The 18,527-nt window shown below is 37.4% G+C and overlaps 1 protein-coding gene across 1 annotated transcript in view; it reads left to right on the top strand.

Moving 5' to 3' along the window:
- NUDT21 (nudix hydrolase 21) overlaps positions 1 to 17,407 on the top strand; it is a 19,569-nt gene extending 2,162 nt beyond the window's left edge. Inside the window, exons 2-7 of the mRNA XM_039880920.1 lie at positions 1,495 to 1,695; positions 2,476 to 2,539; positions 7,546 to 7,635; positions 11,647 to 11,722; positions 12,365 to 12,479; positions 13,759 to 17,407. Coding sequence (XP_039736854.1) covers positions 1,495 to 1,695; positions 2,476 to 2,539; positions 7,546 to 7,635; positions 11,647 to 11,722; positions 12,365 to 12,479; positions 13,759 to 13,780 — 568 coding nt within the window. The 3' untranslated portion in view covers positions 13,781 to 17,407. The remainder of the gene's footprint in view (positions 1 to 1,494; positions 1,696 to 2,475; positions 2,540 to 7,545; positions 7,636 to 11,646; positions 11,723 to 12,364; positions 12,480 to 13,758) is intronic.
- Positions 17,408 to 18,527: the final 1,120 nt, after the last annotated feature.

Below are 18,527 nucleotides of genomic sequence, written 5' to 3'. Positions count from 1 at the left end.
AAAAAAAAAAAAGCCCTTTTTCCACCAACACATTTTCTTTTAGGAAATACTGCATGAATGACTACTTTGTAACAGGCACTGGGCATAATGCTGGGTATAGAGTGATGAGGAAGTAAGATGTCGTCCCTGCTCACAGTGTGATGGAAATGTGTGTGTGTCCAGGCTGGCACTGTAATTTCACAGCTGAAAATGACATTTCATCTTGATTGCATCTGCTTATTGATGTGAGAGCAGGCTCTCATAGTAGAGATGTGTTTGTTATAGCTATCCTTAATTCGTTATAACTTAAGTTTGTGAAAACTAAATGTTAATATTTAAAAGCATCTTTTAAAAATTGCCTGACACAGTGCTTTGTGAGACCGCTGCTGCTAACGACGACAATGTCAGATTCAGCATTGAGACTCCAAGGGAAGTTCTTTCTAAAAATGTTTAAAGCACCCTGGAAATGGTATATTTTAGTTAGTTTAGAGCTGCTTCATTTATACCTAGAATTTGGCTTCTGGAATTAATTTTGTAAGTTTTGGCAACCCTTGTTTTGTTCCCCTTTCAAGAATGGCAGAGCGATTAGTTATGTAGTTATCCACTTACTGTAAAGGCATTGGGGATAGGCAAGTGTGGCCAAAGAATTCTTACTCGAAGGCTTATAATCAAAGGCTTCTTTCTTACTGTGAGGCTTGATTAAGGGTTTGCAAGGTGATAGTGTGATAAAATCTAAATGTTATTTTTAACTATCTTTAAGGAAATTTTTTTATTGTTAATAGGCAAGGTGAGAATGGTCTTCAACAATATGAGCCGTATTTTGAATTCTTGATAAAGGAGGAGAGACTATTCAGGTTAGGTAGAAGATATGAATGAGGAGAAAGGAAGAGTAAAGATAATGAATGGAATAAATGAAAAGGCTAAAAAAAGTGTTAGAGGGAAAGAACAGTTCATTGGAAGAGAAAGGGTTGTGGTACCAAAAGAGTCTGAGGATAATTGACTGGGAGGAATGGAGAATAACAGGAGAGATGATGGAAAGTGGTGGCTCAGCTTGTAGAAAAAGAGAGATTAGCCATTATTGCCCATAATTAATAGAACTTCTGATTAGATTAGTAGTCAGAGGAACCCAAGGGGACGTTAGCCAGGTCGGCTATGTTAGTTTACCAGCCACGATCCAAAACCAGAGGATTACCAGATGTCCATATAACCACTTCTTTAAGCATTTAAAGGCCTTCTGGATAGTGCTCTCTCTGCTTGCAAGTTCAAGTGTGGAGTAATAACAGCTTGATCTAAAAAGCAGCTCTGGTTTTAGAGTACAAAGACCTGGATTCTAATCTCTGCTGTCTCATTAACTACTTGTGTAACCTTGGACAAATCTTATGTCTCTGAATACAATATATACACTTTTTGGAAAAATATATACACTTTTTACCATTTTTAAAAATATGGTTGGTATCTGTTATGGTAAATTATGGTGTTCAGTTCTCACGTTAGATGTTTGTCTTCGGATCACAGGTACCCTCTCACCAATTATACTTTTGGTACAAAAGAGCCCCTTTATGAGAAGGACAGCTCTGTTGCAGCCAGATTTCAGCGCATGAGGGAGGAATTTGATAAAATTGGAATGAGGAGGACTGTGGAAGGGGTTCTGATTGTACACGAGCACCGGCTACCCCATGTGCTTCTGCTACAGCTGGGAACAACTTTCTTCAAATTGTAAGTGTCATTGGAAATTAACAAGACAGCTTTTAATAGGATTGCTGTTTTATGGAGCTTTGGAATATAGTTTTTGCCAGTTAGTTGTTTACCTCAACAAACACAGTTGTTAATAGAGTCTTTAGAAAGAGAAAAATCACAAGGTATTTTTCTCCAGTGTAGTGCTCATTTATTGCCTTAGTAGAAATCTGCGTGTTACTGTATATTATCGACGCTAATGACAGAGCTTGATAGGAGCCCTGTTAAACAAGTTAGTCCAAGTTCAGTTACTAGATGTCATTGTAGCATTACTAAGAACATTCGATATTATTTCTTAGGATAAGTAGTGTTTCCTATTCTTAAAATGACTTAGTCCACAACTGACCAGATTGTACCAAAAGAGAGGTCTCAAATGTTGAGGTTGGAGTTCTGAAAAAATGCCCTATTCTACAAACATGAAGAGTGTGGTTCATTGCTCTCTGGACATTTCTAGATTCCCATTATCACCAGATAGCTTCCAGGGAAAACAGACTGGAAAGGACTGGTGGCCAGCAGTTGTGCGATGTTTATGTTACAGTGTTTAAAATTAGGGTTTGTGTACCATTACTTTGGTTAATTAACATTATGAATTCAGCTTTCTGTTTCTAGCACATTCTTCCTCCTCTCTTTGACATGTTTTGATTGCCTTATGTGAAACCTGTAATGTGTTATTCATTTACTTGATAGAAATAACTACTGTCTTCTTCCTGTTATCCCCAAATTGTATTAAGTCAAAAGCTGAAATTCTTAACCTTTATGCAGACCTGGTGGTGAACTTAACCCAGGAGAAGATGAAGTTGAAGGACTAAAACGCTTAATGACAGAGGTATTTTTCTGTTTAACCACTTTGATAGTTTTATTATTGTCCATCTAAATACCATCAACTTAATTGATAATTAGGCTTTTTATGTTTTATAAAAGGATGTTTATTTTGAATATTTACTTCACAATAAATAAAACTCAAATCCCAGAGTGTTAATATATATGTTTATTTTCTGCAAATTGAACTTCCGCTTGCTTTATCTTAACTTTTTTTTCATTGAAATGTTGACATAACAATAATGGTTAAGAAATGCCAACATTAGGTACTTACTGTGCTAGTCACTAAATGTTTTACCTGCAGTAACTCCTTTAATCATCACAACAACCCTAGGAAGTAGGTATTATTATTAATCCCATTTTACTGATAAACCACTGATAAACCGGGCACAGAGTGTTGATTTGCTTGATGTTATATAGCTGGTATGTCGTGGAGCTGGAGATTCGAATGCAGATAGTTTTGTTCCAGAGTAGGCCTCTACCTCTATAGAATTTTGACAAGAGAATGTTCCTGTTAGATACCTATTTTCCTTTCTGCACATAATCTTTTAGGCTTTGCCCAAGTTGTACTACTTTTTAAAAGTCATTCTCATGTCTGCCTCTGAAGATTGGGGGCCAAATGTATAGATGCTGGAAATTTTTGAGATTATAGGTTGTTTTTGTTATTAAATATTTTTCCTTTTTAGCATACAATCTGCTCCCCCCACTCCACCCCCACAATTACAACTGTGCAAAAACCTTGGCAAATACAGAAAAGTACAAACTAAAATTACCTGTAATTCTACCACTTGACCTATTTGTTTTCTCTTCCTAGTAATATTTAAAAATGCATTATAACTCAAATATTGTGCTGTTCTCGAGCATCCATTTACATATGGTAGATCGAACCTACTTCCTTGGCTCAGCTCCTTCTCAAAACTCCACCAAAAAGGCAGTAAAGGGGTTTAAAAAAGATATAAATCCAGTAAGATTGAGGGGGGTGCAAGACGAGACAATAGCAAAAAATTTTTAGAAGCTGGAAAACAGGCAGATTATAACTGACTTAGCAGATACAGAGACCTCAGCCCAGCAGGCAGGCAGTTCAGGACCCAGCACTGCAGAACACCAGAAAGGCTAGGGAATTGGAGGTGCCTGATACCTATGAAGGTGGGGCCATGCATGGACTGAAAACTGGGTTGATCAACAGTATGTATAGGCTGCATTATACCCAGACTGTCTTACCTACTCTGTACAATTAGGCAAAGTGTAGCTGGTGATCGATTCTTGGTAGAGATTGAATCGGAAGACATTAAAGAATGAAAAAGTTGAGGTGGGGAGAATAATTGAAAGTTTACATCCTGAATGATGAGACTTCTAGACTTCTACTAGGCTGATAGTGTCAACAACTAGTTTTACCCCAGGTTGCAGGTTGGAGGTTTTGTTTCTGGAGAAATTGACAAAAAACCCAAAGCAAACAAACTCCAAAGAAGAAAAAGAGCAAAAGGAACTCAAACAGAAAATTCAGTGATCAACAAAATCATGATTAATATTCTTGGTGTGGTAAAAGGAGATATTGCCTCTATGGAACAATGTGCCATTAAAAGAGACTGTTAAGCTGACAAAAAAAAAGAACATAGGCGTATTAGTTAGCAGAATGAAAAATTCAGTGGAGAGTTAAAAGATTGAGTTGAGGAAATCTACCAGAAAATAGAATAAAAAGATTGAACATAGGTAAGAAAAGATAAAATTAGATCATTCTAGAAGGAACAGTATAAACTACAGTCGACCCTTGAACAACGTGGGTGTTAGGGGTGCCAACTCCCCTTACAGTCATATCTGCTTATAACTTCTGACTCTCTGAAAACTTAACTACTAATAGTCTACTGTTGACCAGAAGCCTTATTGATAACATAGTCAACACATATTTTGTATGTTATATGTATTATATACTGTATTCTTAGAATAAAGTAAGAGAAAAAATGTTATTAAGAAAACATTTAAGAAAAAATGTTATTAAGAATCATAAGGGAGAGAAAATACATTTATAGCACTGTATGTATTGAAAAACTACACATATAAGTGGACCTGGAGCAGTTTAAACCTGTTTTGTTCAGAGGTCAACTGTATAGATAAATAGAACAGAGGAAAAGGAAGAATTTACAAAGTAATAATTGAAGAAAATTTCCCAAACTCAAAGACCATAAGTGTGCAGATTGAAAAGAACTACTGGCCTGCTCTCTGTAACGGATGTTAAAAGATCCACGCAAAGGCATATCATTATGAGATTTTAAATCAATCAGGATAAACAGAAAATCCTAAAAGCTTCCAGAGTTAGCAGGCGGGGAAGGGAGACCTCGGATAAATACAAAGCATCAAAATCAGAAATGGCATCAAATTCCCAAAAATAATACTGGAAGCCAAAAGATCATGAACATTCCTTTGTAAATCTTAGAAAACATGATTTCTGTCCTTGATTTTTTTTTGTCTAATCAAACTAAATCGTGTGCACGTAAAATAAAGTTATTTTCCCAAATGTGATATCTCTTGTACCTTTTCTCAGGAAAGCTATTAGAGGATGTTCACCACCAAAGTGAGAAAATAAACTAAGAAGATAAAGAATTCAGAATATAGAGGATCTGACAACACAGGAGGGAGGCAGAGGGAAGCCCTAGGACTCCAGCCGTGAACATCTACAGATTGGAGCAGGATGACAGAAAAATGTCTCCTAGAAAAATGAAATTGATAGAATAATCGATGTTTGAATTGAGAAGAAATTTAAGCTCTGTGGAAAATGCAGGGATGAATTAGTGATAGCAAATGAAATGAAAGTTATTAACTCCAGAAAAAGAGATAGTTGTAGAAGGAAGTGTGATTATAGTTACTAAATGCTCTGTTGTGTCTGATTCACCTAGTTATTAATTTAAATACTGATTATCGACAAACATTTATAATGGGAGGATAGTGGAAGAGAAAATATGAATGGGAGATGTGGTTTTAAGGTAAATTCTCATCCACAGTAGAGGGTGTTAATCAGTGGGGTTGTTTTTTAGGTTTTTAAAAATTAAAGTAATCAAGAAATGGTCATAAAAATGTGTTAAAAATGTACTTTTATAGTGGAGAAATCTGCAAACACTACCTCAGCCAGGTGATCAAGGTTAACATCAGTGATATCATGTTGATAGAATGTACTCTTGATGTGATGGGATGAGAAAGGCACATTACCTCTGCAATCTCTCCCCAGTCTCCTCAAAATCCATAACCCCAGTCCAATTGAGGGACATTCTGCAAAATACCTAACCAGTACTCCTCAGAACTGTCCGGATCATCAAAAACCGACAGCTAAATATAATGTGATATCCTAGACAGGTTCCTGGAACTGAAAAAGGATGATAAAAACTAAGGATATCTGAATAAATTGTGGACTTAATAAATATCAGAGGACATACAGGCAGCCAGTAGACATATAAAAAGATGCCCAATGTCACTAGTCATCAGAAGAACGAAAATTAAAACCACAATGAAGTATCACCTCACACCTGTCAGAATGGCTGTCACTAAACCAGCAAACAATAGGTGTTGGTGAAGATGTGGAGAAAAGGGAACCCTCCTGCACTATTGGGGTTGCAAATTGGTGCAGCCACTATGGAAAACAGTATGGCGGTTCCTCACAAAGTTAAAAATAGAACGACAACATGACCCTGCAATTCCACTTCTGGGTATTTCTTCGAAGAAATCCAAAACATTAAAAAGATATATGCACCCCTATATTCATTGCAGTGTTATTAACAATAGCCAAGATAAGTGCCCATTAATAGAGGATTGGATAAAGAAGTGGTGCATATATACAATGAAATATTGCTCCACTATTAAAAAGAATGAAATCTTACCATTTGTGACAGACAAATGGATGGACCAAGAAGGCATCATGCTAAGTGAAATAAGTCAGACAAATACCATATGATTTCGCTTACATGTGGAATCTAAACAACGAAATAAATGAACAAACTGAGGGTTGCAAGATGGGAGGGAGGTTGGGGGTTGGGTGAAAAAGGTAAAGGGATGAAGAAGTACAAACTGGTAGTTACAAAATAGTCATGGTGTTGTAGAGTACAGCAAAGGGAGTATAGTCAATAATATTGTAATAACTGCATGATGCCAGATGGGTACTGGACTAATTAGGGGGATCACTTTGTAATTATGTAAATGTCTAACCACTATGCTGGACACATGAAAATAATATTGAATGACAGCTGTAATTGAAAAATAAAAATTAAAAAAAATAAGATGTAAGTATTCATTAGTTATGACAAATGTAATATACTAATTTAAGATTATACAATGGGGAAACTGGGTGTGGGATATATGGGAAGTCTCTGTACCATCTTTGCAACATCTCTGTAAATCTTAAATAGTTCATTTAAAGACAAGAATGTTTTTAAAAATAGAGGCAAATATCGGGGGCGAGGGGAATAGATAAGAGTTGAAAGTTATAGCCAGTGGGAATGGATGAAGTAGATCAGGGAGGGAACTGCTCTTTCTTGTTATTAACCTTGTTGAATCATTTTTGACTAAAATGTAGAGTATAGCTTTTATTAAAGCAAGTTTAATGTTATGCTATACAGAATCATAAAAAGAAAAATGTGAATTTTGCACACTTATTTCTATAACTTGGCCAGGTGAGTGACATACAAAAGCTACGATTGATTCTAGAAAAGCTATTGTCTGCCATCGGCCTATATTAGTAATTGATGACCTTTTTTTCATGTATAGCCAGAGCATATAACAGCATATTCTTTGGTCCTCTATGGTTATGCTGATGCTAGGTTGCCAGTTTTTAACTAATAGTGTATGTCTTGGGCAGAGTGACACACATAATAATAATAATAATAAATTATAGAAGGAAAATTCACATGGAAGGCATGTTAGCCGTGTCTCTATTAGCAGTGCTGCCAAAAAAATTCTTTTTGTCGAAGAAGGGTTTTCACAGGTATGTGTATTTAGTGGTTTACTGGCTCTATCACTTGTTTTTGACAGATACTGGGTCGTCAAGATGGAGTCCTGCAAGACTGGGTCATTGATGACTGCATTGGTAACTGGTGGAGACCAAACTTTGAACCTCCTCAGGTTAGCGTTCAGTTATATTTACTGCGCATTTGGGGAAGTAGGAAAGTGATTTAATTCCAGCCATTTAAAAAGATCATGGTAGAATTTGACTTAAAATTTCCTTGTTAGTAGAATTTGACTTAAAATTACGTTCCTTAATTTAGATAAAAAATTAAAAAGCCAAGCATTTTTTCTCTTAAAGGAAAATTCCAAACATATACAAAAGGAAAGAGAATAGTAGTTACCTGTCATCCGCTTTCAGCAGTTAGCAACTCATGGTCAGATTTCAGCAGCCCCCTCCCTGCACTGCCCCATCTCACCGCCCTCAACTTAGATTATTTTGAAACAAATTTTAGGTATAATTTTAATCATAAATATTCCAGTGTGCATCTCTAAATGATAAGGCTTTTTAAAAAATATAACCACAGTACTGCCATATCATAGTAAGAATAAGAACTAATTTCATAATATCATTAAATACGCAGTACTGTTTACATATTCTGGATAGTTTCAAATTTTATTGTTATTTTGTTTTTATAATTTGTTTGAACTAGGATAGTTACTTAAGTGTCTTTTATATCTACAGGTTGGTTCCCCGTCTTTTTTTTCCTTGTGATTTGTTAGGCTGCTTAAAGTCTTTAGTGTTTCCATTGCCGATTACATCTCTGTTGTCATTGAACATGGAGCTGTTTCTTCTTTTTGTCCTGTAAATTGGTAGTTGGATCCATAGATGGGATTTGGACTCGGTTTTTTGGGAGAAGGGTACAAGGCTGTCAGAGATGGTATATTGTTTATCTGTTGCCATATAATATATTGCCCAAAACTTAAAAGTGTAAAACAGCATTTATTATCTTTGTTTCTCAGAGTCATAGTTCTAGGAGCTGCTTAGCTGAGTGATTTTGGCTCATGGCCCCTTGAGAAGTTCTGGGCGAGTTGTCAGCTGGGATTACATCATTTCAAAGCTGGACTGAGGGTTAAGGATCTGGTGCCAAACTCACACGTGTGTTTGTTAGCAGACCTCCCAGTTCCTCCTGGCTGTTGGACTAAAGGCTTCAGGTCCTTGCTGGCTGTTGACCTAAGGCCTTCCTCGGTTGCCATGAGAGCTGCATAGGGAAGCTCCCAGAAAGACATCTGGCTTCCCCCAGAGCGTGTGACCCAAGAGATAGAGACATTAACAGAAAACACCCAAGTTGGAAGCTAGTTTCTTACAGTCTGTTACAACTTAATCTTGGCGGTGACATACTAGCAGTTCTGCTGTAAGCTATTGGTCACACAAACCCACCTAGTACATTGCGGAAGGGGACCACACAGAAGTGTGGATACCAGGAGACAGGGACCAGTGAGGGTCATCTTGGAGGCTGGCCACCACAGTGGTATTGTGTACATCATCAGGAATTTCATAATGTCTTGTCTCTCTTTGTAATGTTAGCAGCTCATCGATGGTAGTTTCCTGCATCCTTTAATTCATTAGGATTGTGATCTTTATATAAAGAGAAAGTTCTCTCGTCAGCTACTTGGTTACCTTGAAGTATAGTTTGTGTAGGAAACAGTAGATGCTTCTTTTCCTCTGCCTACCGCTTTTCAGAAGAATGAATTAACTCCTTAGCATCCTCCAAAGATTTGACTTCATTCAAAAGAGAGGATAAGACAGAGACTTGTATGCAGACTGTTTGGGGGCTGATGCCAGGAAGGAGCAGAGTCCAGGGAAACAGAGACCAGAGAAGTCAGAAGAGGGAACATAACCGATCTCAGTACAGCAGTGGGGAGCCAGAATGATTTTGCTAAGGACTGGGAGGAACCATGTGGAATGCACCTCGAAATTGTCCATTGGAAGGAGGGGAGGCCAGGGACTCCTGTCCGTCATTTGATGAGGAGTGCGTTAACTCCCTTGCACTTTCACGTTGAGTCCAAGCACGGGCTGAGACTTTCCAGGCTCTGGAAATACTTCGAGGCTGAAAAACAGAGCGGGGTGGTGGCAGCAAACAGAGCTTTCTGACATTTTCAAACACAGCTGCCCTGGAATCTGAGGTGCCAAGAGAAACTGTGATGAGAGGTACAAAAAGCATCAGTTTCAGTGACCTTTAAAAGTGTCATACAACCTCATGGAGTTTCATATTTCATGTATTTATTCCATTGTAATGATCGATAATGTTACTGGTGTGTAGGTTTTTCTATGTTTGGCTAATGGGAGACTCTCGAAGTTGGAGCCTGCATTCTTTTGACAAAGCTCTATGAGTTTGATACCTTCTTTGCATGACAAAAATTGCACAGAATATCAGCTAAGCTAAAGATTGTTCTATCCTCTTCCTTGTGACTCCCTGCATGGCCGAGAGGCAGGAAGATAAATGCTGAGGAAGCTGGTGTTAGCGCTCACTGCCTGAGAATTGTGTTAGCTTTAAGAAAGTGTAATTTCATCTGGAGTGGTGAAGTTCCTGGTCCAAAAAGACACAGAACAGCTGCTGTAAACTTTTTTTTGAACATTCCTTCATTTAACTGGGAAATGCTCAGCAATGAGATCCCCAGGCTACTTTCTGAATGCTCTCAGGCCTCTCCCCTCCCATGGTCCTTGGGCGATTCTCTTAGTCCACTGAACCCTGGCCTTGGCTGGGCTAGTACAAGATGTAAAGGTTGTGTGTTTAGTAAACTTGGTGTCAGTGGGAAAAGAGCATGACGCCATCTGCCTATCTCAGTCTTTTTGTCTAAAGTACACTTGGCTTAAAATAAACACGGAAACGAGGCTGGAGGAGAAAGGCTTAAAAGAAAAGGAACACGTAGCCAGCCACTTTGGTTTGGTCGTGGTTTGGGAACTTATTTTGTTGTATGTGAACCTCAGGTCTCTTTTAGCCTGTGCTATTCAAGCTACTTCTCACATCTTTGTCTATTGCTGCCCGTGTGCCTGGTTCTCATGATGGCGCAGGACACCGCCAAAGCCCGGGACAGTTGTCTGGGTTCATCATACCCTATGTAATTATTCTAACTTGAATACTGGTTAGGTGCTATTGGGATAGTATAGTGGGAAATAACATAGGCTTTTATAGTGAGGTAAGGGTTGGACAGATAAAGTTGAATCTGGCCTCACTACTTAGTTGTGTCATCTCCTCAAAGACGCTTAGCCTCTCACTGTAAGTTCCTTACGTAAAATGAGTGTGATATACCTTTGGCAGCCTCTGTTTTCATCCTACTTTCCTCATGTCTGTTTTTAACACTTTGTAATTCCTTGCCCTCAAGCACAATTCCAAAAGCAAATTTTTTTCTGAAAGTATCGTAGGGAGATGTAGGAGACATTTTCATAACATACACACAGAACAAAAAGAAATCTCTTAGACTTTTAAAATTATGTTAAAATTCTTCTTTCTCATATAGTAACCTCTCCTCTGTAATTCTCTTCATCCCTTTAAATTCTCCAAAATATTTTCTCCGTTTTCCCAAGCAGTTTGACTCTCTCCAGCTGGCAGAACTCCACTTATATTGCTCATCCAGTGTTCCTGAAGTGTCTGTGTGTAGCAAGGTGGGGCAGGGCGGGAGGGGGGCGGTGCGGCGCTGTGGGGAGCATCCTGTCAAATACCTCACAGGCCATATTTAACTTTTAATACAAGAAACATGTCCACATCAGGACTCTAGAAAGTTTAACTTAGTAATGATTTTTTTTTTTTAACTTTTTTTAGAAACACCAATTTCTCAGACTGTAAATCCTGTGTCTACATATTTGTCTTAAATGGTCGAATGGTTTACTACTTGTTATTTTGTATTTATTAAAGCATTTATTTGTTAGTATATCTGTTAGGTACTAAATCCCAATAAAGAGAAGACTAGAAAGAATTCTCCTTCCCCCAGCAGTTTGCACTGCATTGGAGAATAAACATATAAAGAAATAGATGAAGACATGGGATATATGTTAAAATAAAATTGTGTCGAGATTGTGAGGAACTTGTTGGTCTCAGAGGGTTGCTATTTGGGAGAAGTTGATAAACAGGCATGGAAGTACGAGGGATGTCTTGGTATCAACAAATGAGCCTCTTTTGTTTTTTTCAGTATCCCTATATTCCTGCACATATTACAAAACCTAAAGAACATAAGAAGTTGTTTTTGGTTCAACTTCAAGAGAAAGGTAAGTTATTTTGTTTTTGAAGGCAGCCATCTAAAAACTTTTGTAGAATAATTTCAAACCACTTTGTGTTTTTTCTAAGTTCTTCAAATTTTTGGATTTATTGTAAAACTAAAAACACATACCATGTTTATACAGAATCACCTAGTTTTTCTCATAGATGTGCCAGTTATGCTACTGGGGGAAAATATGTTTAACTAGAGCATAAAATACCAGATTATAGTGTTTCTAATAACTGTTTAGATGCTGATGTTGATTTTCCACATTGAGGTAAACTGAAAATTGTAGGAGACAGATGAATTGATTTTTTAAAAATATCATCTTTAGGCCTGTTACATGTTTTAATAAGCAATTATTCTGTTTTTTATAATATTTTTAAAATAGAATCCAAAATAAATTACAAACCTAGGGCTCTTCTCTCCTTTATCCCAGGGCCAGAACTTAAAGATCTTCTTGGTTGCTAGTCCGTGTGAAAGCTCTCACTACAAGCTTTTTTAAAAGACACAACCAAAATTTATTAATGAGAATTATCTTTTTCCTCAACTGTTTCTCAAATGTAAAATTGATGATTATTTTATAAATAAAGTGAAAGCAGTGATTACATAAGAAATTATAGAAAATGAATACTGTTTTGTTTTATTTTAGCCTTGTTTGCGGTTCCTAAAAATTACAAGCTGGTAGCAGCACCATTGTTTGAGCTGTATGACAATGCCCCTGGGTACGGACCCATCATTTCTAGTCTCCCTCAGCTTTTGAGCAGGTATGGAAAGTTGAACATTTTGTGGTTGATTCATCTAAACTGCCAGATTTTAAAATACTCGGAGCCATTTGAGAAAAGATAGTTTATGAATTTTGTCTTTGAGAAAGTTAAGACAGTAGATGGACCCTGAGGTCACGTGCAAGCCACAGATAAGCATGACTGACGGAAAGTGACCCTGAGTTGCGGGATGACGTTCTGGATCTGTGTAACTGCTTTTCTCCAAATCTGAGACACTCTGCAGTTAAATTTGAACTTTTCTTTCAAAGAAGCGATGGTAAAGTTGTAGTCGTCAATATCTAATAAATATGAAGGGAGTTATTTATATGAAAATGTGGAGATTGAATCTCTTGGTGTCATATGTTCTCTTTTTTTTGGAACCCACTGTATTTAGGCCCATATTGGGGCACGTGGGATTAAGTCTTGAATTTTTACATGGAGTTAGGTTTTCTTTTTAAGGCAGAGTGATGAGAAGTGCATTTTTTTTTTTAAGCTGACTTGGGCTTGTTGAGGTCTTTAGAGCCAGCTGTAGCTAGGGATCGCAGAACAGCATGGAGCTTGAGAATGCAGTCTGTGGTCAGTGTTTGGGTTTGAACTCCACCTTCGGCACTTGCTGGCAGAGTGACCATGAACAAACGGCTATACCTGTTTGCCTCTTTCTTCTTCTCTAAATGGGAATGGCAGTCCCCGCTTCATAAAATTGTGAGAACCAAGTGAAATAACACATAAAGTGTTTACAATAGTGCCCGACACCTGGTAAGTGCTTAAAAAGGTTCGTTTAAAAACAGTTCCAGCAGTGACTTTGCCTTCTATGGAAGCTTGTTGAGTAAAATTGGTCTTTGTATTTAGTCACTGATCAGCCTTCATCATTTACTCCTCTGCTTTGGTCTGCTGGTGGTTTACAAGCTGAAGTGTGGGCTGTGAAAAAAAAGAGTCGTATTAGTCACTTACCACCTATTAGGTATTAAACACCACCTATTAGGTATCAGGAACTGTGCTGAGTAGTCAGATACAACGAGGTGTAAAAACTTCTTCCCTCAAGGAACTTATCAGTGGATAATTATCAAATTTAGACTTTTTTTTTATTGTAAGTGTTCAACAACGCTGTTATTTAATGTGTAAGGTGTGACAGGTGAGAGGAAGTAAGTATATCTTGGTGTAGAAAATGCCAGAAATATTGAGGGAAGGTAGAAATGTCCAAATAAGTTTTTTTATCATCTGAGGTAGGAACTGTGGAAATAATACTGTTTTTAATAAAACTGTTGTTCTTTTTAAAATTCAGGTTCAATTTTATATACAACTGAATCCCTGCACAGCGGAGAAGTTAAAGCAGCCGTCTCTGTGAGCACAGCTCTGCACAGTGTAGAGTAAACGTGGTGGAAAAGTGTTTTTGGTTTTATCTCTTTCCCAATTCCTAAATTGCTCCCTGCTTTCTGTTGTTTGAATAGCAAAGTTAATATGAAGAACTAGATAGTGGTGTAAACAAATGTGATAATGTTTAATTTGCTTTTGTTTCTACTCATACGTTTTTATACAACATTAAAGAAGTGGACTTCTTTCTATTTGTATTTTTTTTTTTTTCACATTAAACTTGTAAAATTCTTATAGGCGAGGATCGTTTTCTTTCTCCCCCTCCTTAGGCTGGTGAATGTTACGAGACAGTGCAGGTTCAGTCGGGTTTATGGGACCCTTGCTCTGGAGCATTCTCGGGGGCACCGTCCGAGACCACGTTGCAGATCTTTGCGATGAGGATCTTCTGTTACTCTTGGGAACTAGATTTGCTTGAATGAGTCCAAGATGCAACTCCTGTACCAGAGTTTATGTTGCAAGGTGTATTACAGCAGCACGCGCAGCGTGTGACTGACGGTGTGTTTCACACTGGCACAGCCAGGTTTAGTGCACAAGCGTCGGACCTTAAACATGTGGGAAACCTTAAAATTGGCATGGTCGGGGAAGTCATGGGAAATGATGTGAAAAGAGACCGACGTAGAGCTCATTTGGAGTTGTTTTCTTCACGAAATGGGGGTATTATTTGTGCTGTTGTGAAATTATGTCTTAGTTATTCTTAGGGCCATGGTAAAGTTTCTAAACTTTACCTAAAGTTTTTAAAAGTGGACCTGTTAGGTTTTGAACCCTTGGATTGCAAAGTTAGTTATTTCAATTAACTTGAAGCTATATCCATATCCGTAGAGATGAGAATTTGATTTTATCAAGTAACATAAAGACTTTTCAAAAATCTGAAATCTCAGGACAGGACAGGGAATACATTTTGTCAGCCTAAGGAAAAATACCAAATTTAAAAAACTTTAAAAAATAATGCTAAATTAGTGTCAAATTTGGAGAGAGAGAATCTTAGGGCAAGGGAGTTTGCTGGCTATGTCATTGCTAATGGTCAAAGTATATTGTATATGCCTTATTACAGACGTTGACTGTAGGCTTGGTATAAAGGAAATCTTGTAAGATGCAGCTACTTAAAAAGATGGGCATAGTTATGTTTTTAATGGACAGAAATGAGTAGTTCTTACAACTTTATGGTACTGATGGCAGGACTGTTCCCCTGAGTATTGGGTGATGCAAAAAGTATAGCATGTATTTTTCTCTCTTTATACTTAAAATCAGACCAAGAACACCTGAATAATTTTACTTATAAACATTCAGTTCACTTGAGGTCCTGTTAAATCGTCACATGGTTACTTATCAAGTAGCGTTTGTAAATGTGTTCACATTTAAGTAGTAGATGAGCACCAGTCTCTAGGACTGGAAATGACCGGTGATTTCCTTTGTAAGAGCCGCTAGTTCTGTGACTCATCCTCTTCCCTCAAAGGCTGACAGTCCTGCCCCTCTGGTTTATATTAGCATACTTTTAAATTACTAAAATTTTATTGAACTCACTGGTTAGCTGAGTCCTCAAAGATTGAGGAGGTCAGAATTGGAGATGGCTTGATCTAGCTCACCTTCCATGATTGCTTGGGACACCCCAATCAAAGCTACAGAGACCACATTTCAGACATGTTGGCCATTGCCATTTGGGTGGACTTTTTTCTAGGTGTAATTTATAAAGTGCTGTCAGTATAGGAATGTTTTAATTGAAGAGTTATCTGATTCGAGGCCACTCACATGTTTTGTAACTTCAGCTTTGACCTAGAAATTCTTTCTTGTTCACTACTTTCCAGTGTCATTGCTTGAGTCAATCACCCATGTGCCAGGGCCTAGGTGAGAAAAACCTTTGGTTTAAGCCAGCTGGGTTACTAATGTCGGCATTTAAGAGGTACGGTTTTGAATGTAAAATTCATAACACACAAACACAAATTTTTCAAATTGGTTTTGAACTAGTCAGCCAGTTGTGTCCCAATACTCTTGTGGTTTCCTGAAGGAAATGGCAAACTAGAGAAGGAAGTTTAAATCATGTATTTCTATAGCATTAGAAGAGGATACAGGGCACTGATTAACACTAAGGTCTTTTGATAAATAAGTTCTGATCACACTTCTTCAAGAACTAACAGTCTTGAATCATGCATTCCAGTTCTCTACATACTAAATACTGAATAATTTTTTCAGTGAGCTCTTGAGTAACTGACATTTTTGACTGCCTTCTTGTGTTTCAGGTTTGCTTACACATGAGAGCCCTGTCTTGTATTCTATAACTACAGTATTTGCCAGGTTATTCTCCCTGAGTAATCCAAGTAGTGCATATTCTATATAAAACTATCAAATGGCACCAGAAAATATTCAACAGATTAAAGGGAAAAAATGAAAAGTTTTACTTAAGTGTTTTAAATTGTTTTTAACATTGACATCCCTTTGAAGAAAAGTGAAATTTGTTTTTTTCCTGATGAAGAGTTGTGATTTTTTTAAAAAAGTAGATAATACTTAAAATGGCATTATGATAATTCTTCATGTGAATTTGTACTAAACGGGTCTGGATTTTTATTATTGTCTTACCTTGAAACCAGTACTGTGTGGTTCAGTTAATTTGGATATTTAAGAATACTGTTAAGTTAGCATTTTATTTGGATAAAACAACCAAATGAGCCAGTCTTTTTTTTTCTTCCATGCTTAATTAAAAGTGAGAGGTAAAAGACCTCCGCATTCTGCAGCCTGGCAAGCAGTCAGCTTCGATTCCCCTTAAATGATGTGACTGTTATGCTCTCAGGTTTTTAGTGACTGTTATTTTAAGTACCTGCTCCGTCACTTGAGGTGAAATGGAGTCGCTTTTCACATTGGAGTTCCTCAAACTTACCATTTTTTCTAGTTCATAGTGTTTGGGACAGTATGTGCCTCTTACTAAGACTTGCAGAGAGTGTACAATTCTGTGTTTTGCACAGCCAGAGAAGGCTTAGTGGTTTTTAACTAATACAAGTCAGCTTCTGTAGCATAAGGTTTTATTTCCCACAATTAGTCCACTTGTTTTCTCTCACTTATTATTTAAGTTAAACTGGACTCACTTCAGTTTCCCTTTTGTTTAAATATGTGATGAGAAACAAAATAGGGTAATTTGACTTGAGCCATAAAACTCATTTTAATATTAGCTTGTATTATACTTATCAAGCTTGTTTTTGTGAAAAAAAAGACTAAAACTTAAGTAAGTTTAGACTAAACCAGTTTAGAAGTAATTTGTATTTTAGTGATGGATTGTATCGTAAGACGCAAGGTAACTTGGGAAAACACCGTGCTGCTCAGTTGAAGGAAAGGTCCGTGCATTTAAAAATTTAAACTTTCGGTTACTATGTTCACATCATAGAGTACAAGCATCATTGGTAGTTTGGCTTTGAGAATTTTTCTTGTGTTAAGTTTATAGAAAATGTATAAAAGAAACTGTTTGAAGTTTTGGTTATATTTTTATATTTGTAAACCAAGTCTGATTAAAATGGTCACTGTTCTTTTTTAATTTCATTTTACTGTCATTTCCATTAAAAACATTTAAAACAGAACGACCCTGTGATCGCGTGTGGCTGTTAACCTCAGTATGCCTTCAGAAGTCCTGCACAGTTCTTTTTCGGTGTCAGTGACCAGGGACTGTTAGGTAAGTGAGAGACGTGGCGTAAGAGCAAGGGCCTGCAGACCCGGGACGTGGACATCGCCCTCCCCTGCACTCCTCCGTTGTGCGTTAGGCGTGTTCTAGGCTGATGCAGTACCCTGCAGAGTGAAGGGGCCACTCTGATTTGGAACCTGAGGGTGGATTTAGAAGTTGCCACACAAATGTGTACCTGTGTGCTGTTATGTCATAGGAGACTTCAGTTTCTCATAAAGAGTGTTGACTCCTATGTTTTTTTTTTTTCAAAACTTGCCTGGAAGTCATGATGTTCTGGGATTCTGTGCCTGCTGCTCATGTGATACTGTGTAAGTCAGTTTCAGCATCTTAAACAGAAACAATTCATTAAAACTATGAGAATATATGTGTAATGAAACCATAGCCCTGATGCTTTGTATCTGAACAAAAGTTGAACAAAACGTGATGAAGTTATTGCAGAGTTCTGAAAATTTTACTATTTGTGTGTTTTATAGCAGACACCAAAGAGCTATGAAAAATTATGAAAGAAAAGCTAAAAATTGAAGTATACCAATTAGTTTTTTTCTGTACAGATTTGAGAGGTTGGTTATTTTTCCTCCTCTTCTGGATTTGTAGTCGAACACATCGGTCCCACTCGTGAAGCACCAGAATTCCGTGAGGAGCAAATTTAAGGCTACTGGATTAGGTAATGAAGTTCACTTCCTAGGAAGTTAGTCTTAAACCACAAAACGACTGAGCCTTTCTCACAGGATGGTGAAAATCAAAGTGATGAGTATGAAAGGATTTCAGACATTTAAAAAAATGACAATAGCAATAATGCATGTAGGTGTGAATCTTACTCCACACAAACTGGTTTGTCTGAAATGACACATTTCTTTATTTCCTTTAAATTATACCTAGTCAGCCACCAATTCACAAACATGGCAGGAAATTCAGTCTCGCAGTCATTGGGAGCGGGCGCCCTACCCAAAGTCTCAAAAGAATCAACCCAGAGGCATAAATTGTACTCTGAAATGAAGGTGGGGGTGGGGAGAGCTTGG

The sequence above is a fragment of the Pteropus medius genome, unplaced genomic scaffold (assembly GCF_902729225.1).
Source record: "Pteropus medius unplaced genomic scaffold, Ma_sr-lr_union100, whole genome shotgun sequence".
Classification (NCBI taxonomy): Eukaryota; Metazoa; Chordata; class Mammalia; order Chiroptera; family Pteropodidae; genus Pteropus; species Pteropus medius.
This window is presented reverse-complemented; position numbering and strand designations above follow the sequence as displayed.